Raw genomic sequence first — 17,552 nt, forward strand, 5'->3', positions numbered from 1 at the left:
GGGTTGGAAAAGACCTCAGAGATCATTGAGTCCAACCCTTGGTCCAACTCTAGTCCGTTTACTAGATCATGGCACTAAGTGCCATGTCCATTCTCAGTTTAAAAACCTCCAGGGCTGCTGAGTCCAGCACCTCCCTGGGCAGCCATTCCAATGCCTGACCACTCTCTCCGTAAAGAATTTCTTTCTAATATCCAGCCTAAATTTCCCCTGGCAGAGTTTAAGCCCATGCCCCCTTGTCCTGTTGCTGACTGCCTGGGAGAAGAGACCAATCCCCCCCTGGCTATAACTTCCCTTCAGGTAGTTATAGAGAGTGATGAGGTCACCTCTAAGCCTCCTCAAAATTTTACTCAAAATTGAGTAAAAATACAGAATCCAAGTGCCTTGACTTGAACACCATCAGAACAGCACTCCACGGTTAAAATTATGTAAAGTCACTAGATAAACCGCTGACAAACCAGACACCACTCAGCAGCTACAAGTATTTAGGCTCTGTGTTCCCTCCACCCCTACCCCAGTACACACACTTGCCATTCTTTTGTTCACCGTCATGCAGTTTTCAAAGCATAACCTTTTTCTGTAACAGGGACAGTTAAATCAACTGATTAAGACAAAAAGGATCAAAGTACATCAATAATGGAGAAGAATGGAGCCCTACGAGAGCACGGGAACTACTCTGCAGAATAGAAAAACAGGTTTTGGGTGGGTTTGCTTGGTTGGTTTTGGTTTTTTAAGTATCAGAGTTCTAGAAAACAAACAAAAAAATACAAAATAGTATTCTGTATTTCACATTTTTATTAGGTTCTTGCTGGCAGGCATTACACTTGGGAATAATATTGCACCAGGCATTAAAAAATAAGAATTCTACCACAGGGACATTTTGCATTTAGAATCCAATATAAATATTTCTAATCATATTTCCATGGCTACAGATAATATTTGGTTGCTTGATTTATATGCATAGAAAGAAACAGTTGTCATAACTGTAAGAAACTGTACTTATCAAGTACTTTTAAAGGGTGGGATTGGTTTTCCTAGAATATTACAATACTGTTTATTGATTTAGAAACTAAATTAGTCTACATGATAGCAGCTTTTCCCCAACCGCATCTTAAATTGTTTGTTTCTTGCTCCCAGTATCATAGCATTAGATGGATTAGAAACCATTTTAACGGAGGTAATTTTAGCACTTTAAGTTGCGTCAGAGAATTGTGTTAATGACACAAAATACCCTATCGTACTAATTCTTCGGACTCCCTCTTTCAAACAAAAAGGTGTCTTGACTGAACAGGCACATGCATGTTTTTTTTCTGAACAGGACAAAAGGACAGAGCTGCTAGAGAAGGAAACTCCTCCAGTCTTTATGGATAAACAATAAATAGTCGTATAAAAAAAAGCCCACATTGTTGCTTTAGTCAAAATCCAGACTCTCTCGGGTTTACTGTCCCATTAAGTTGCTAATCACTGAAGTGGCTCCTGCGGAGTCAGAATCAGTCATCTGTTTTCCGTGCCAGTCTGCAGAAAGTCCAGTTGTGCTCCACTGTGTTCTCGTTGGCTCGCTCGCTCATGTGGTGAACGCGGGTGTTCCTGATCGTGAAGCCTTGTTTTGTGATGTACTCCATCAGATGGACTCGGAGCGACACTTCCTGGTGGTAATCGCACGGCCCAAAAGTGAAGGAAACCTGGCAGTCCCTGGTGTCCATCATGTGCTTATTCCACTTAGTGAAGTGGTTTGAAATGCCTTCCAGTAAGGAATGGACTTTCGTCGTGATAGTGAGCTGCGTGATGATGACAGCCACCGGGTTGGAGTACTTGGAAAGTTTCCGTGTGCTGGAGAGCTCCACCACCTCCTCAAAGGTATCCACGGGATACAGCGGCTTGGGGTCATTAAGACACTGAATTAGTGGTTCGATCTGATAGAAGTCCGCTTCCTTTCGAAGTAGGTCAAACTCCTTGAAGTCCAGTGGCAAAGTGAGCTCTGAGGTCCTTAAAAAGTTAAGAACATAACGGAAAAGTGGTCCATCTCTGTCAATGAAGTAATTGCCCTGAGAGTCCCTGGCAGTGGGGAAGTCTCCCCTGAACATGGCCCCGAGCATCGAGTCAGGATATCTCGTGAGAGTTGTGAGGGATGTCGTGTACATGTGTCCACCCACATTTAGCGTGACTGGATCGGTCATCTAGAAAGAGAGAAATGGCAGAGTTTATCAAGCCACCGCAAGAAGACTCGATCCCCTCACCAACACACATGGCAAATACTGTTTGAAAACCGCAGGCTCTGAGGAGTCACACTTCCCCATTCGAAGCCTCTAAGTGGTGTTTAAACCCGAACTAATCTGAGCCACCCAGCAGCAAGGCACAACTGGCAACCAGACAGGATGATACTTAACATTCAGAACGTGCATTTCCAGAATGCTTTGGAAATCTTAACAAGTGAGCTACTGTCACTGAAGTTTTGCATTTGGGCAACAAGTTTTTTTTCCTATTCTACAGATGGGGAAATGAGAACAGAGAGATTTCCTGAAGAACGAGTTAGTCTGAATGAGGCCTGTCAGTGTTCTTTACTTTCAATCTGTTTCTCACTCTAGAACAAACAAAAAGAAGAAGAAAAATATCAGCTGAACAAATCTTAAGGCTCTCTCTCCCCCTCAGAAGAGGATGATGGTGCAAGTTTAGACACAGGACCAAGAGCTCACCATCAAAATAACCCATTAAGAGGCATTACTGAAACAAGAAAACAAAAAATCTTTCAGCTTTTAACTCTATAAAGAAATATTTATTAGCAAATTAGCATGCTGCGTGGAAGAAAGAGGCAGAGCACAAACCCGTCTGCATCAGCTTCCAGATAGCACATGAGGAAGCAAGAGAGAAAGGAACATAAATCCCATCTGGCCACCAACCCTAACAACCAGGACGGAGGCCAGCCAGAGAAAAGAGACATATGCATGGCAGCAGAATGTTTAGAGAAAGGGAAGAGAAAAATAAGATGGATTTGCCTCGTTTGAAACAGGGTTTACATGGAAAAATATTTTTCTTTATAAATAAAATGACAAAGTCCTTAAAATTATATGCAGGAAGCACGAACTACTTTCAGTTTTTGTGTATTAGGAAAACAGTAACCGTGAGCTTAAGGAGTCAGTTAAGTACTCACTGATTGTACCTATGAAATACGAACCTGAGCTCTCCCCACAAACAGCATGCGAGGCAAAGCACTCCAGAGAATGTCAGTAAGCTGTCCTAACACGCAGTTTTCTTCTCACATGACTGAAGCTCTGGATCTACACAAGCCAGATCTGGAAGGACTCTTACCGCAGGATCTCGAAAGCCCAGCTGTACCGCACAGCACAAGCACACACGTCCGCAGGTCACTTACCATATATCCCCAGTCTCCATTATCCATCTGTTCAGTTGCTTGAACCACGGTATTCCAAGTTTACAGAAGGCTGCCGAAAGGATACGCAATTCACCTCTTATTGTCTTCCTGCAGGAAAAAGCACACACAACACCACAAAACAAAGAACAAAACATGGCAGACCGTCAGTACCTACAAGGATAACCGAGGGAAACGCTTCCTAATCACAGGCAGGCTCTCTGCCAGGAGAACATTCAGCTACAAAGCCACATTAGCAGGAGAAACTACAAACGAGCTTTTCCCTCCTTCTCCCTTCCCGCTACCCACAGGGCTGCCTCCGGAGCACACGGGTAATCACCAGCTGCCTGACCATGCCAGTTCTGTTAAGTAACAACCAACGTGCCTCTAAGGATAACGTACGTTCACAAATGGACTCCCTTTCACCTGGGAAACTGTGAGTACTTACAAAGACAGATTCCCTTTTCTCAACTAAAAAAGTTTATTTGGCCGTTAAGGTCATACACGTGATCCGTTAATATTAGTCAAAATTCTCATGCTCCAGTTTCAAACTGCGCAGAAGAATAAATCAGGCATGAAAGTCAATGGACAGTAAGAAGAAAAAAGAATCTCACTGCAGAACTAATAATTCAGTAGTGGAGAACTGCAACTGATGGCAAGAACATTAATCTACAAAGAGTACGAGTGGGCTTCACAGACACTCTCGAAAGAAATCTCTTTAGGGACAAGCCAAAGGACATGAAATATGTTTTCAACAACGCTCCAACAAAAGCAATTTGAGAAGCGGTTCGTGCCGTAACTTCCCAGAAGATGCTGAGCTGCTGACTTGCATAACAAGGGGACTCTCTCCACGCCGATGCAGCGAGGGAAACCCACAGCCCGGGTTGTGCAACTCGAGGAGGGGGAAGCAATGACCCCAGACACCAGTGGAGATTTTCCACAGCAAGCGACGCGTGGACTGGGAAGCCTGTTGTCAACAAGCCTTTATCCCTACCCAGAACCTGCCTCTCTGCTAGAACTGCCGAAAATTTAGGTCAGTCTGTTTTAAGTAGGGTACAGCTTCTCAGCTTTGTTTATTTTTACATCTCAAAGACCACACAGTTACCAAGACTTCTATTCCCATCGTCTTTATCAAAAAATTTCAACACATGCTCACTGAGCTACAAGCAGCACAAAGATTTCGCTGAGCCGGAGCCCTATATTCCAAAACAACTTCCACAGTTCATTCCCAACCAAAAAGATCACTTGCCCTTCTCATTCCCAGCAAACGAGGTCGGTCTCGTTCACCCCAGAACAAGGCAGCACGTCCCAGCTCTGTGGGCTCTGCCACCTGCCCAAACGCCCAGCCTGGGCACAGCCTCAGCTGCCTCTGGATGTATTGAAGAGCAGAAAAAACAAGACCAGTATATGAAAATCGTGAGGTCAGACAACAGAAGACTAAGGAATACTAAGATACAGAACTAGTCATACCAGGATCTTGTTTTTACAAATTAGAGACAGATCATGCCTCAAGAAAGTACATTAAAGCTCCCCCTGCCCTGACAGCAGATAAACCTGGAATACCAGCTCTTTTGCCAACCTCTGTAATTATTTTTAACTGCTCACAAACCAAGAAACGAATTCACTCAGTTTTTTTTAACTTGAAATTGTCATTCAAGTAGAGCTCATTAACTTTTATCAATAGCCCAGACATTTTAAATTCCAGTACTTTTTTCTCTTAAGGAAAATGTACTTAGAGTTATTATTCTGGTCAAGTACAACACCAGTATAACACACAGATGCATAAAACCATAGGAGAGACTGGTACAGGTTTCTGATATTCAAGAAAAAAATTCACTTGGAAAAGAAACTGCGCAGCCAGCCAGAAACTTCCCTGGTAATCATGACAGAAGAGATTTGCAGTCTTAATGAAATTAAGTGGAGTGCTACACTCAGAATATTTCAAAGACAGACAGATGTCCAGAGTTACTTAAACTGATGGACAGATATTTTGGTCAGCATCTAAGTCCACACCACAGATGAATCAGGACTTTATGAGGGAAAGAAACAGATGACGCCGCCTGTCTGTAGGAAAGCATGAAGTAATCTTTGATCACAGCACTGCTATGTAACACCGGAGTGAATAATTTATGAGAGCAATTAGCTGAAACAAACCCAGCCCGCAACATGCAAGTGGCATCGAGAAGTCCCACTGACCTTTCCGTAAGGAGTCACCAGGCACACACAGCACAGCAGCGAGATGCACAACGCGAAGGGACGATATCGAGAGGCCGCCCCAAAGTGGCTGAGTGCGATCGCAACTGTCTGTTGCTTCCCTCATCAGCCTGGGAATTTCTAGACAGCTTCACAGGCAGAAGTAGCTCCGGTCAGGTACAACCTGAGATGAGGATTAGCAAACCACATCACAACAAAGGTGTGGACGTGCACCCTTCGTGACATACGCCCCTTCAGTGATGCTTTAAATCCTTCCTGAATGAAATACAGCGACACATCAGCAGGGCTGGGCAGACACTCATTCCATCCGCGTCCTGGGATGTGCGGCCTCCAGCCAGCTTGTCTGTGTGTCACACAACATCCCACACCCAGGGACAGCCTGACTAACGTGGCCACTCGCATCCAGAGGAGAACAGACGACGTGCAGCCATATCCCAGGACAGCCCGTCTTTAACAACCACAAGAAATACTAATTTAAGATAAAACTCGGCCAAAATGCTGACACCATTTAAGCCAAGCAGGATGACATCCTGTGGTGAGAGCAGAAGTGCGCTGATCGTGTCAAACCACAGCCCGGCTCTCGCTAAGCTTCTCCTGCGAGCAGGGAGACAACACAGCACCGTGATCACAGCTGCTGCCGTAGTGCAGCACCAAGCACATCCAGACCCAGAACCGCGCAATGAGAGGTGAGCAGAAAAGCACTCAAGTCATCATTTTACACTTAATACACCAAACTGGATACCTGCATTTATAAAATGCTTGCTCTTATTTCATATATTATGACTCAGAGGATTACAAGGCCGTTTACCAGCACCACCACCGAAACAGGTAGTCCCATTAACTTCAGCAGCGCTTTTCCCAGAACGGAGCTGCTAACACACAACCATTTCGCAAGCTGAAATTCAGGGAAAGCAAATGAGAGTCAGCCGAACATCTGCATCTGTGAACACACACACACACACACACGCACGTGGGCTCAGGACAGGCCCAGGGGACACGAGCAGCACCGTCAAGCACTTGCACTCCTGGAACCATGTGCTCTACATCTGGTCAGGGCCACAGGCTATGCACTGCACCTGGAGAACATCACACTGTTTGTGTTGTACACAGCTACTTAAAGGAGGAGCAGAAATACACCTTACAGGTAAAAGTCAAGAGGCACACGCCACCTGGTTTGCTCTGAATGTTTTTCATCTAGTTCTTCCAAGAAAAGAATGAAAGGATTTATTTGTGGCACTAGTCTTTAATGGATAGTTTGGTATCAAGGTTACACAACAAGCTGCTTAACCTCAACAGTTACTTTAGATTTCTAGGTCAAATATAGAGTTGATGGGAATTTTACCAATGGCAACTTAAAAAGAGTGAAGCTAGCACTGTATTTATACAGGGTATTTCAAACTACTCACCCACTTAGTGAGCTCGCTGCCTCTCACACTTAGATCTCAAAAGACGAGGAAAAGAAACTCCTGCCCTCCGCACAGTTACACTGCACACGGACAACCTCTCTATTCTCCAGCCACGCATAACATTTGAAAGGCAAGTCTTTATTGTAAATCATTAGGGGTGACTCACCTGAACTGACAAAACCCAAGCTAGCAGCAGGGATGACTGTACTCCACCAAACCGTACAGTGAGAAGACAGTCTCCAAAGCGAAACAGTGAGGATCCAGCACCGCGCTACCTCACCAAAGGAGCAAGGAGGAGGGAAGCTCTTAAAACAACCAGTTAACGAATCTTACGGTAATTCAGTAGATCAGCTTCACTAAAGAAAGCAGCCATCACCTTCTACACATGTCAGGTTTGCAATTACTAATACAGTTTATTAAAAATTAACTTAGTTCTTGCTTTTCTTTAGTTGCTTTTTACTAATAGAAACACTCATACCAGCCACTCAGCATTTTCACTCCTTTATGTCCAGTTGCCTCACTATAAGTTCCAAGGTCCTGAAGTTCCTTCCCTCCTCTAAGGAGCTCTACAACATCCTGGTTTAAGTCCAGGTTCCAAACTTTTATTTTAATTGCTACTTATCCAAAGAGCCCACATCACGATATCACTTTAGGCCTCCTCTCACAAGAGCCAAAGGAAGACACTTGTGTCTAGCCTGGCCTTGCTGGCCCTGTGCTGTTGAAACAACCCAAGGCACCCAGGTTTTCCACACCTATAACAACACTTGGGTTTCACCCCTGTATTTAGCTTCTGTGAAACGAACCAGTAGTTGTCTGCATGTGGAAGTGTGTCTCCAAACAGTTTTGCAGGCTGGCAGGTGCCAGCAACACCGACCTCCCTGCACACACCAGTGGGGCTCAGCACGTGCGTGGACCAAGGAGCAACAGGGAGATGGGGCAGGAATCCCCCCGTGAGCCCCGGCCAGAGAGGGGCCCAGGCTTGCAGCAGGAGCTGGGAAGTGCCACCTTCCATCAGAGAGGAGCCAGAGAGCTCACGGTGGAAGAACTCTCCCCAGGATCACAATGATTCAGCAAAGATGCTGGAAACCAACCCAGACATTTTGCCTCCCCCTAGCAAATGACCCAAGAGCCCAGGCCCTCGCCTGCACCCCAAACCGGTGTCCCAGCTCTGCCTCCTCTCCCGGGCGGGCGGGACAACCCTCTCTTCTCCCGCATGGGGCAAGACCCACGTATCCCAGCCCCTTCCTACCAAAGATCACCCCCGAGCACCCCGGCTCCCACCCTCGCATCCTTCCCGCTCCTTCCGCCAGCCCAGGCGGGCACAGGACCCCGGCACCGCCCGTTCCATCCCCACCCTAACCCCGGAGCCCCGGCCTCCTGCCCCGCGGCCCTCCCCAGCACCGAAAATGCCCCGGGAGCCCAACCCCGCGCCCCGTCCCTCACCGCACCGGGGACGCGCCCGTCCCGCCTCCAGGCGCTCCCCACAGAGGCTGCGGGGACCCCGCCCCACACGGGCCCCAGGCGGCCGGTCCCTCGGCGCTCCCCCGTACCAGGGCAGGCCCCGGGCGCTCGGCCCCGCACCCCCAGCCCCGCGGCGGCCCGGCCCGGCACTCACGGGCGCAACTCCCGGCACTGAGGCAGAGCCCGGCGGCGGCAGCGGCGGGGACGGCTGAGCGTGAGCCCGTGCAGCCGCCGGCAGGGGCGGAGCGAAGGTGTGTCCTGACCGGGCCACGCCCCGCGGCCGCGCCCCCTCCCGGCGGGGGTGGGAGGGGCGATCACCGCCCCCGTTCACCTCAGGGCCGCCAGCCCCGGTGGCCGCGCTCGGCACCCGCCTCGGCCCTGTTCCCGGCCGCGGCGTCACCGCGGGGGTTGGGCGGGTCCCGGCCCGGGCAGCCCCGTCGCCAGGAGGCGAAGCCGCGGCCGCGGTTGGAGCGCGGCAGCCCGAGCCATGCGCGTCCCCGGCGGCGCAGGGCGGGAGCGCGCTCGCCCCCAGCGGGCCCGGCACTGCCGCCACCGCAGGGAAACCGGAAGAGACGTAGAAAGCTCGCGCCGCGCGCCTTCCGCCGTCGCGCGCGCCCGTTCTCGCGAGAGCTCGGGGGGCGTGGCGAAGCCGGTGGCAGGGGGCGGGGCCGCGGGCGGTAGAGGACACGGGCAAGATGGCGGCGGCACTGCGGCTGCTGGCACCGGGACTGCGGGCACCGCTGCGCGCCCGCCTCCCGCCGCAGGGCCGCGCCGCCGGGCGGCCGCTCCAGCAGCGCAGGGGCTTCCGCCTCTCCGCACCCGCCGCCGCACAGGTAGCGCGGCCGCCGCGGGGACGGGGTACCCCGGGGAGAGGGGTTGGGGGAGAGGGGCTTGTCCCCGCTCAGGGCTGGCGGGCGGGCCGTGAGGCGCGGGGCGGCGCGGGAACTCCCCGCGGCCGTGGCGGGTGCGGGCCGTGCCCCCGCCCTGCCCGGTGCCGGTGTCGCGCAGGTGACGGTGCGGGACGCGCTGAACCAGGCGCTGGATGAGGAGCTGGAGCGGGACGAGCGCGTCTTCCTGCTGGGCGAGGAGGTGGCTCAGTATGACGGGGCCTACAAGGTGCGTGGCGGCTTTTACCGGGCCGGGAAGGGGCCTCAGGCGGGGCCTGACTGCTCTGTCCTGCCCCGCAGATCTCCAGGGGACTCTGGAAGAAGTACGGGGACAAGAGGGTGATCGACACCCCCATCTCAGAGGTGAGGCTGCCCCCGCTCCGTCCCCGGCCATCCCTTCATCAGCCGCTCCCCTGCACTTACCCGCGGTTTCCTTCTCTTCCAGATGGGCTTTGCGGGCATCGCCGTGGGTGCTGCTATGGTTTGTAGATTCATATTCTCTTACTTCTAAATTAAACACTCAAAATAAACTATTTTTATATAGAAACATACTAAGATACATCTCAATGTGTTCACTAGGCGGGGTTGAGACCGGTGTGTGAATTCATGACGTTCAACTTCTCCATGCAAGCCATCGATCAGGTTATAAACTCCGCTGCCAAGACCTGTTACATGTCCGCGGGAGCCATCCCAGTTCCCATCGTCTTCCGGGGCCCCAACGGGGCATCAGCCGGAGTCGCTGCTCAGCACTCGCAATGTTTTGCCGCCTGGTACGGACACTGCCCGGGACTGAAAGTTGTTAGTCCTTGGAGCGCAGAAGATGCTAAAGGTCTGCTGAAATCAGCAATCCGGGACGATAATCCAGGTGAACACGGGGAGATCGTGGCAGTACCTACCACTTGATCCTGAAAAGAATGTTTAGTTTCTTCTTCTGCCCTATTTAAACCAAACAAAAAAATATAGTCAAGTCCTAAAACACTTAAAGTGGCTTTACTGCAGTTTTAGGGCACTTACAAGGGTACAGAAGTATTTATTATTTTCTTACGTCACTTGCCTTGCTCACAATAAACTAACTTTGTGCTGTTGTCAGATATATATCTTTAGTGCTCCTTTGGTACCAGTCAGGAAACTTAGAACCATTTATGAATCCTAACATAAAGGGTTTCAAAAGGATGAAGATGAGCGAGGAGTTGGTGCATATACAATGTCTGTGTTACTAATTTTTACAGATCGTGAAACTCCGATGATAAATTGCAAACGTCATTAATTAAAATTGGGGAGCCTTTGTCTTTATTTTTCTGAAACGAGCATGCAAAACCTAAGAGACTTCTAAAACTAGCGATTCTACCATCATGTACCAAAAGCTAAATACCTGATCTCATTTAAGACTGATTCTAGACAGTATTTTAAAATAATTCGGTGTTGAAGTAAAGACTGTGATTTGTATTTTTTAAATTCCTTCTGCAAACACACTCAGGTCCTGGTTGCCTAATGGGCTTCACATCCTGAGCTCCTCTGCTGCAGTATTACCGTTAATCAGGACAGTCCTCTGCCTGCAGATGTACATGTTAATCCAAATATGTTTTCTTCTAGTTGTGATGCTGGAAAATGAATTATTGTATGGTGTTGCCTTTGAATTGTCTGAGCAGGCACAGTCAAAGGATTTTGTTGTTCCAATTGGAAAAGCTAAAATAGAAAGGCCAGGTAAGCTGAGAATAGTTTGTTTCTGTATTAACTGAGCTGCTTGGGGATTGATGGGGTTTTTTTCAGAATACTGCCACCGTGGGGCACACAAAAATATTTCAAGTCTTCAGTGTTCAAGTGTTATTTTATCCTGTAACATATGTAATAGTTCTGTTGCCCATATAAAGAAAAATCACTTGAGTATCTTATCTAAAACGATACCTTTCTAAAAGATTTGTTCCTTAGTACAGAGATTACCTTAGTGTGTAACTTTTGTCAAAAACACAGAAGAGATCACTGTAATATTTCAGTCCATTTGTTCAGAATTCACCACTTAATTATATGAATGTTTGAAAAGGGTAATCTGAAAACTAGAATATCTCCTCAGTTTCCCAAACCGAAGGGTAAAGTTGTGTCTTTACAGAGTCCTTCTGCTACCGCTCTTCATGCTGTGTATGGGTGTAGAATACTTAGCATTTCATATACACTTAAGGAACTTAAATTTACAAGAGAATCCTAATGTTACCTTGAAAGGAGCCTGAGGTCCAGAGAAAAGTTTTAAATCGTAAAGTGTTCTTTTATTATTATTGTTTTATGGGTTGGTTTTGGTGGTGGTGGTTGTTTGGGTTTTTGTTTTTCTTTTTTAACACTTGTTTCTGTTCTAGGCACTCACATTACATTAGTGGCACACTCTAGACCTGTTGGACACTGTATAGAAGCAGCTTCTGTACTCGCCAAAGAAGGTGTAGAGTGTGAGGTGGGTGGCAGTTCTGTTGGTTTTCTCTTTTCCTGAAATGGGAAAAAAAAGAACAACAGAGGGTCTTGTTCAAGCTCTGCAAAATTTCAGTGTAATTACTATAAGCTTCTTTATTTGTAAACGCTTTAACGGTTAGTGAACCAAGCACGGGCATTTCATGTTTCTGCATTTGACCTTTTCATCACAAAATTAAAGCAGAACTGCTAAGGATTTTCAGACTGAGCCAGCCGCATGGTAAGCAGAACAATGACAATATGTATTAGTGTGGTTGTATCTCGATACAGCAAGACTCACTGATCTGGGATGTTCCAGGAGCCACCAGAAACTGTTCTGCACAGTCTCTATCAGGATAAAAAGTTAGACATTTTATTAAAGTCTTGTCTTCAAAGTCAGAGTAAAGTGCTAAAGGACAAAAATCAAGAAGTACCTTTTTTTTTTTCCCCAGGTTATAAATCTGCGTACCATTCGACCAATGGATATTGAAACAGTGGAAGCCAGCGTTGTAAAGACAAACCACCTTGTAACTGTAGAAGGAGGTTGGCCACAGTTTGGAGTAGGAGCCGAAATCTGTGCCAGGATCATGGAAGGTACCGAGTTTTGCAATGTACACGTTCCCTCGTTCCCTAGTCTAAGTCCTGATGACTTCAGATAAAACCAGCTGAAAGCAAAGTTAGGAGTTTATAACTGAGGAGCCTGAGCCCACCTGTCACGCTCTAGAGATTTTCACAGTGTGGATCCAGCTCGTGTTCTGTTGTAATTCTTACCTCACGAACTTGACTGTGTGAGAAGCAGGATGGAAACTTCCTGTCTAAACCATAGTACATGAAGATAAATGAGCAGGAACATTGCTTTCTGGAACATTAGAGCTACGGGAATAAAATTGTTTAAATAGATCAGGACTCAGAAATTGAATTGAGAGAAAAGCGCAGTACATGGTAACCTGACAACCGTCTTCTGTTTCAGGACCTGCCTTTAACTACTTGGATGCTCCAGCTGTGCGTTGTACCGGTGCAGATGTTCCTATGCCTTATGCAAAAATCTTAGAAGATAACTGCACACCTCAAGTGAAGGATATAATATTTGCAGTGAAGAAAACTTTGAATATCTAAGTTGTAAATATATGTTTTAAAGTCCCGCTTTAAAGTTATCAATGGTGACGGGCAAGTTGTATGCGTAACTTTATTGTATAGCTACATGAACTTTTGTACAGTGGACAAAGTATAGTGACCTCCCAGAATATTTATATGGGGTTACCCTCTACGCCACACTTTGTATAAGCAACAATGTGCTAATGTTTGTCTGTTTGACAGTTCAGGTGGGTTAGCGCTACCGTATGTGGAGAATTCCGATTCTAAATTTGGAGTGAGGAGAAAAATCCTCCATTTCTGTTTGACTTGTAATTACCAGCCGAGCTGTGGTAACCTGGCTGTAGCGGTGGGTGAGTGAAGAACCGCAGCAGGAGTCCAGCCCTGGAAGACGCTGTAGAGCTCTCCTGGAGGCCATGGCCGTGAGGCTTATTAAAGGTGAATGGTCAAACTGGAGTGAGCGAAGCCTTGTTTTCGGTTCAACAGTTGAGTGCAACTGCCTGTGCAAAGGGGCTTTGGAAACCTGCAGTATGGGCTAAGAGATGGCTGATGTGTTTAGCTGGAAGAGCGCTCCGCTCCTGCAGGAAAGCTGCTGCACAAGAGCTTAAACAAAGGTCCTGATCCTCTTCAGTCTGTGATGGAAGACACTACCTACTTTTCCTTTACTAGCTGCCACATACAGTGATAATACTTGCCCAGATGCTTTGCCTTCTATATTACTTTTTCTAAACTCATCACGTGGGCTAAGAGCATGCGCAAACTATAGTTCTTGCAGTGCAAAATAAATTACTTCATTCAGATGTACCGAGCCTGGGTCTGCGGCGGCAGCAGAGGTTGTGTTTGAGGAGCCGGGTCGCAGCAGCAGCCTGTGGGCAGCTCTGTGTGCCGGGGTTTAGCCCAGGGCTGCTCCTGCCGGGCAGGGAGAGCCCTGCTGGGCTTTGCTCAGCAGCTTCTGGAGCAGAGGAGCCGCTGCAGCGCGGTGTGTCCTGCACTGGGCAGCCTGCCCGGCCGCGGGACTGTGGGAGAGGAGACACTTACCTCTGTGAGCAGACCCAACACCTCGGGTGCTATTTCAGGCGAGGGCCAGGAATAACACTTCAGGGCATTTCTTTTTAGCAGAAGTCCTCTTAGGTTCTTAGAAAGTCCAGCTGGCAGGTGCAATCCTAGCTGAACATACCCACCACCACGCTGCCGAAGGAATTCCATTAACGTTTTAATAAAAATGACCGAATATCACAGGTTACATGAAACTTTGTACAGACATTCTCTGCATAGTAACAAACACTGATGTACTTGAATTTAAAAAAATGGATTATCTATAATCCTTTAAAGTGCAATTTGTTTAAGGTTTTAAATCAAAAAAGGATCTTTCAATAAAGTTGTAGAATTAACTTGAAGTAACTTTGCCTTTAACTAAATCAAGAGTAATATCCCAGTGCCCTATTAACTCCCATTTCAACTGTTTCCTCATTTAGAAACACTTTCCCTTAGAGTTACAGGTAGGGTGTCCATTTAGACAATTTAATGAAACAGCATTTTTACTCCACCAGCAAATACGGTATGAATAAGATTTAATTCTCCAGTTCCCTCACCTGTGCAGTACGTTTAACAGTTGGGGGGCAGGAGGGTGTTGGATTATCTAAAACAAAACTCGCTGATTCAGCACAGCAAGAATCAAGATGAGTTAAAACTGGGTGAAAAGTGCTGAAAAACCGAGCAGACTAAAACTACATTCCTGCAATTTGGAAAAACAACAAAAAAAAAGAGGGTGGAATAGAACTAGAAAAACAATGCATTAATTCACCATGATCATGGTCATTCCTATTTTGGCATTTTTATTCAGCTACATAGAAGTTGCTGTACCCCTGAAACTGTAGCTAGAGAACAAAGTTCTTGAAAGCAAGTAAAGAAGGGAGTTCTCGCAGCACGGCAGCGATTCGGGGTAGTGCTGCTACTCCAGAAAAGCTGAGAAAAGAAGTAAATGGAGCTACAGCAAGATGAGCCGCTACGTGCTGGTGCATCGGGCTCGTTCCGAGACGGCACAGGAGCGGGAGAGGGAATTGAATCCTGGCGTGGCCAGCGGCCTCAGCTGATCCTGGGAGCGCTGTAGTCGCAGGTCTGTGTTTTCTTCAGAGTTCCTTTCTGAAAGTTTTGGATGGAGCTGAGCAAGGCTCCGCGGCTCGCGGTGACCTGGGGCTGCGGGCTGGGCTGCGCTGGCACCTCTGCACTCGGGGGAGGAGCTGCTGGTGGCAGGGGCGGCGGTGGCGGTGCTGGGGGTATCGACAACGCTCCTGTTAAGTTGAGAGAGAAGATGGAGTTTGATTACGTCGAGGAGGTCCTGCCGCACAGGACTGCGGCTGCTTGGTTGGACTGGGTCAGTCCTGCACTAGTCACCTCGTTCCTTCAGAGCCAGTGGAGTGTGAAAAACAGAACGGATGAAAAAATGCCCAAGTGATCAGATCCCTCTATCTGCAGGTGAGCTGTGTCTTCTGAGACACCTCTAAAACAAAGGCTGAAGTGCCTCAGTACTCAGGGATGCAAACATGACTCAAATGTGACCTTGTACTGAGGGAGATGGAGATCACTGAACAGAAATTCCCAGCCTCAGTTTCTCTTGTTTGTCCCCAGTGACTTAGTTTGCTCTTTGGGTCATGAACAGTAAGAAAGTCTGGAAGCAAATCTTGCTACTTGTTCTTATTCACACAACTAATTTTACATTCTGACAAAGGAGCACATCACTGCAGGATTTGTGATGACTGCTTGGTCAGATTACATTCCATTTTTAAAGCACTAACTGCAGATAGAGTTTTCTGGAAGCGTTTTACACTTCCACAGAACTGTCAGACTTTCTCCGAACATGTTATAACAAATACACGTTTCACAGAATGAATGAATCACAACCACCTGCCACTCACACCCCGTGCCTGCCTCTTGCGCTCCCACCAGTCACTTCTGCACTTCGGCTTTTGCTTTCTACCCCAGTCACATCCATCTCCTGTTTCTCCTCATGTCTCAACCTCCACATCATGACTCCCTGGGAAGCCGGAGCCCAACAGCGGCGTGTGGAGGTGTCTCCTGGCCGCTCAGCTCCAGGCAGGTGGCCCTATTTGCCCTCAACACCCTGATCTTGTGCAACTCAGCTGCTGCACATTGCTCCATCATTTCCACACAAGCACCATCAAAGATTCGTGCTGGAGTCAGAGCAAAGGGTTTCAGAGGTGAGCGCCTGCCGTCCCACAGGACATCCGCGTGAAGGTGGCATCTACAGCACATCCCCAGTCTATGGGGAATGAAGGGCTTGTCTAGTCTCCTCTTCTGGAATGAGCAGAGGCATAATTATTAATACCTTAGAACTATTAAACAGTGAATCATAAGTTACTTCAAAGTAAGACTAGAGAGACAGATGGTATATATAGTTTAACACTTGCTTTTGGTAGCTCTACCCTACAAAGAGGAATATATTAGTGAGTGGCAAGAACAATGATACATATCTTATCTATGTATCAAGTAGTACACGAATCTAAAGCAACAAGATTCAGCATATAAATAACTATAAAAAAAATAAAATTGCTCAGATTGCTGTCTTTCAAAGATGTAAAAGTACCAGAAATAACAAGAGTGCCCAAAAAATCTCATGTGATAGGCCACTCTATATAGAAGATATGGAAATATTTAAGTAGAGTCTCATTTTTGCTTTGGAGAAATTACTCTGTAAATGTTTATGGTTGGACTCCATGATCTTGAGGGTCTCTTCCAACCAAAACTACAAACAACCTGAGGACAGCCAAGAGACGATGGTTACTGAAGTAGAACTGCTTGCTGTGAAGTAAGCAAGTACTGAGCAAGAGCAATCCTTTAAGTAAAGGACGTTCTGCCACACGGACTCGAGGCATTCAATGAAAGGTAAAGCTCGGCTACAGAAAACAAAAAGCAGGCAAAGCTCTCTGTGCTCCACTTCTCTCTCAATTCCTCACTAACACTTGCTCTTAGATTAACAAGTAATAGTACAAAAAGTAACTGCTGTAATTTAAAAAAGCAGTAATACTACATGAAAGTCGTAACTCAAAGCTCCGTCATGTTCTGTTTGTACCAGTCTTCGAAAGGAGACTTTTTCCACATGGGAGCAAGCTCAAAATGCAGAGTATTCACACAAAGCATCCAATTTTGCCAGTGTACTTTAATTCATGCTGTGATTTTAGCACTTCCAGCTCTTCAGGAGACATTCTCATTGGCACGAAAGCCTTCTGTGGCAACTAAACATGGATATACATATTGGGCTCATCTTCGCGCTCCTCCTTTCCAGAAGAAATACTCAAGTCCTAGTAGAAATTTCAGAGATCAACGGAAAGAATTCAACATGCCTGTTGCATGTGGATCGACCGCTCTCTTAAGTAATCAAAACATTACACAATGTTAGCACAAACTGAAGTAAACTGCATAGTGATGCCTTGGGGCCATCTAAGTTCCTAATCTACTTTCTTACACCAGCCAAAGCTGTAAGTCAATTTGTCATCAAAAATACTGGAAAACCATCCCGTAGGTTAGAGTCCCATTCCTCACGGGTGTACAGATAGCCAGCAAAGCACAGGAAAGCAAATCCTGACACTTTGCCAAAGGAAGAACAAGACTGAGGACAGTTACAGTAAAATAATCACTGTTGTGGTTAAAGTGGAGAGAGCAGAACAGCGGGGACTG

General features: G+C 47.2%; 3 protein-coding genes across 8 annotated transcripts in view; 1 reads left to right on the forward strand and 2 right to left on the reverse strand.

Annotated features, from left to right (window-relative positions):
• Positions 1–774: 774 nt before the first annotated feature.
• KCTD6 (potassium channel tetramerization domain containing 6) lies at positions 775–8,820 on the reverse strand. Of its 3 annotated transcripts, XM_065075592.1 has the most exons (4): positions 8,600–8,732; positions 5,561–5,741; positions 3,368–3,475; positions 775–2,174 (listed from the first exon to the last, which is right to left on the reverse strand). In XM_065075592.1, exons 3-4 carry the CDS (start codon positions 3,392–3,394, stop codon positions 1,488–1,490), a joined length of 714 nt encoding a protein of 237 aa, XP_064931664.1. In that variant the 5' UTR covers positions 3,395–3,475; positions 5,561–5,741; positions 8,600–8,732; the 3' UTR covers positions 775–1,487. The 3 variants fall into 3 exon arrangements, with proteins under 3 accessions (XP_064931664.1, XP_064931663.1, XP_064931666.1); XM_065075591.1 differs by lacking the exon at positions 5,561–5,741 and having other exon boundaries at positions 8,600–8,820; XM_065075594.1 differs by lacking the exons at positions 5,561–5,741; positions 8,600–8,732 and adding an exon at positions 8,428–8,551.
• Positions 8,821–8,942: 122 nt separating this feature from the next.
• On the forward strand, positions 8,943–13,313 carry PDHB (pyruvate dehydrogenase E1 subunit beta). The gene is made up of 9 exons (XM_065075587.1): positions 8,943–9,278; positions 9,454–9,561; positions 9,633–9,695; positions 9,778–9,813; positions 9,912–10,197; positions 10,926–11,036; positions 11,681–11,772; positions 12,218–12,359; positions 12,736–13,313. Exons 1-9 carry the CDS (start codon positions 9,141–9,143, stop codon positions 12,879–12,881), a joined length of 1,122 nt encoding a protein of 373 aa, XP_064931659.1. The 5' UTR covers positions 8,943–9,140; the 3' UTR covers positions 12,882–13,313.
• A 740-nt stretch (positions 13,314–14,053) lies between these two features.
• PXK (PX domain containing serine/threonine kinase like) overlaps positions 14,054–17,552 on the reverse strand; it is a 37,078-nt gene continuing 33,579 nt past the window's right edge. For all 4 annotated transcript variants that reach the window (XM_065075583.1, XM_065075582.1, XM_065075580.1 and 1 more), the window contains one exon: positions 14,054–15,148. Coding sequence is in view for 2 of the 4 variants with exons in the window: in XM_065075580.1 (XP_064931652.1) it covers positions 14,943–15,148 (206 nt within the window). In the remaining 2 variants the exon portion in view is untranslated. The remainder of the gene's footprint in view (positions 15,149–17,552) is intronic.

Source organism: Columba livia, chromosome 10 (genome assembly GCF_036013475.1).
Source record: "Columba livia isolate bColLiv1 breed racing homer chromosome 10, bColLiv1.pat.W.v2, whole genome shotgun sequence".
NCBI lineage: Eukaryota > Metazoa > Chordata > Aves > Columbiformes > Columbidae > Columba > Columba livia.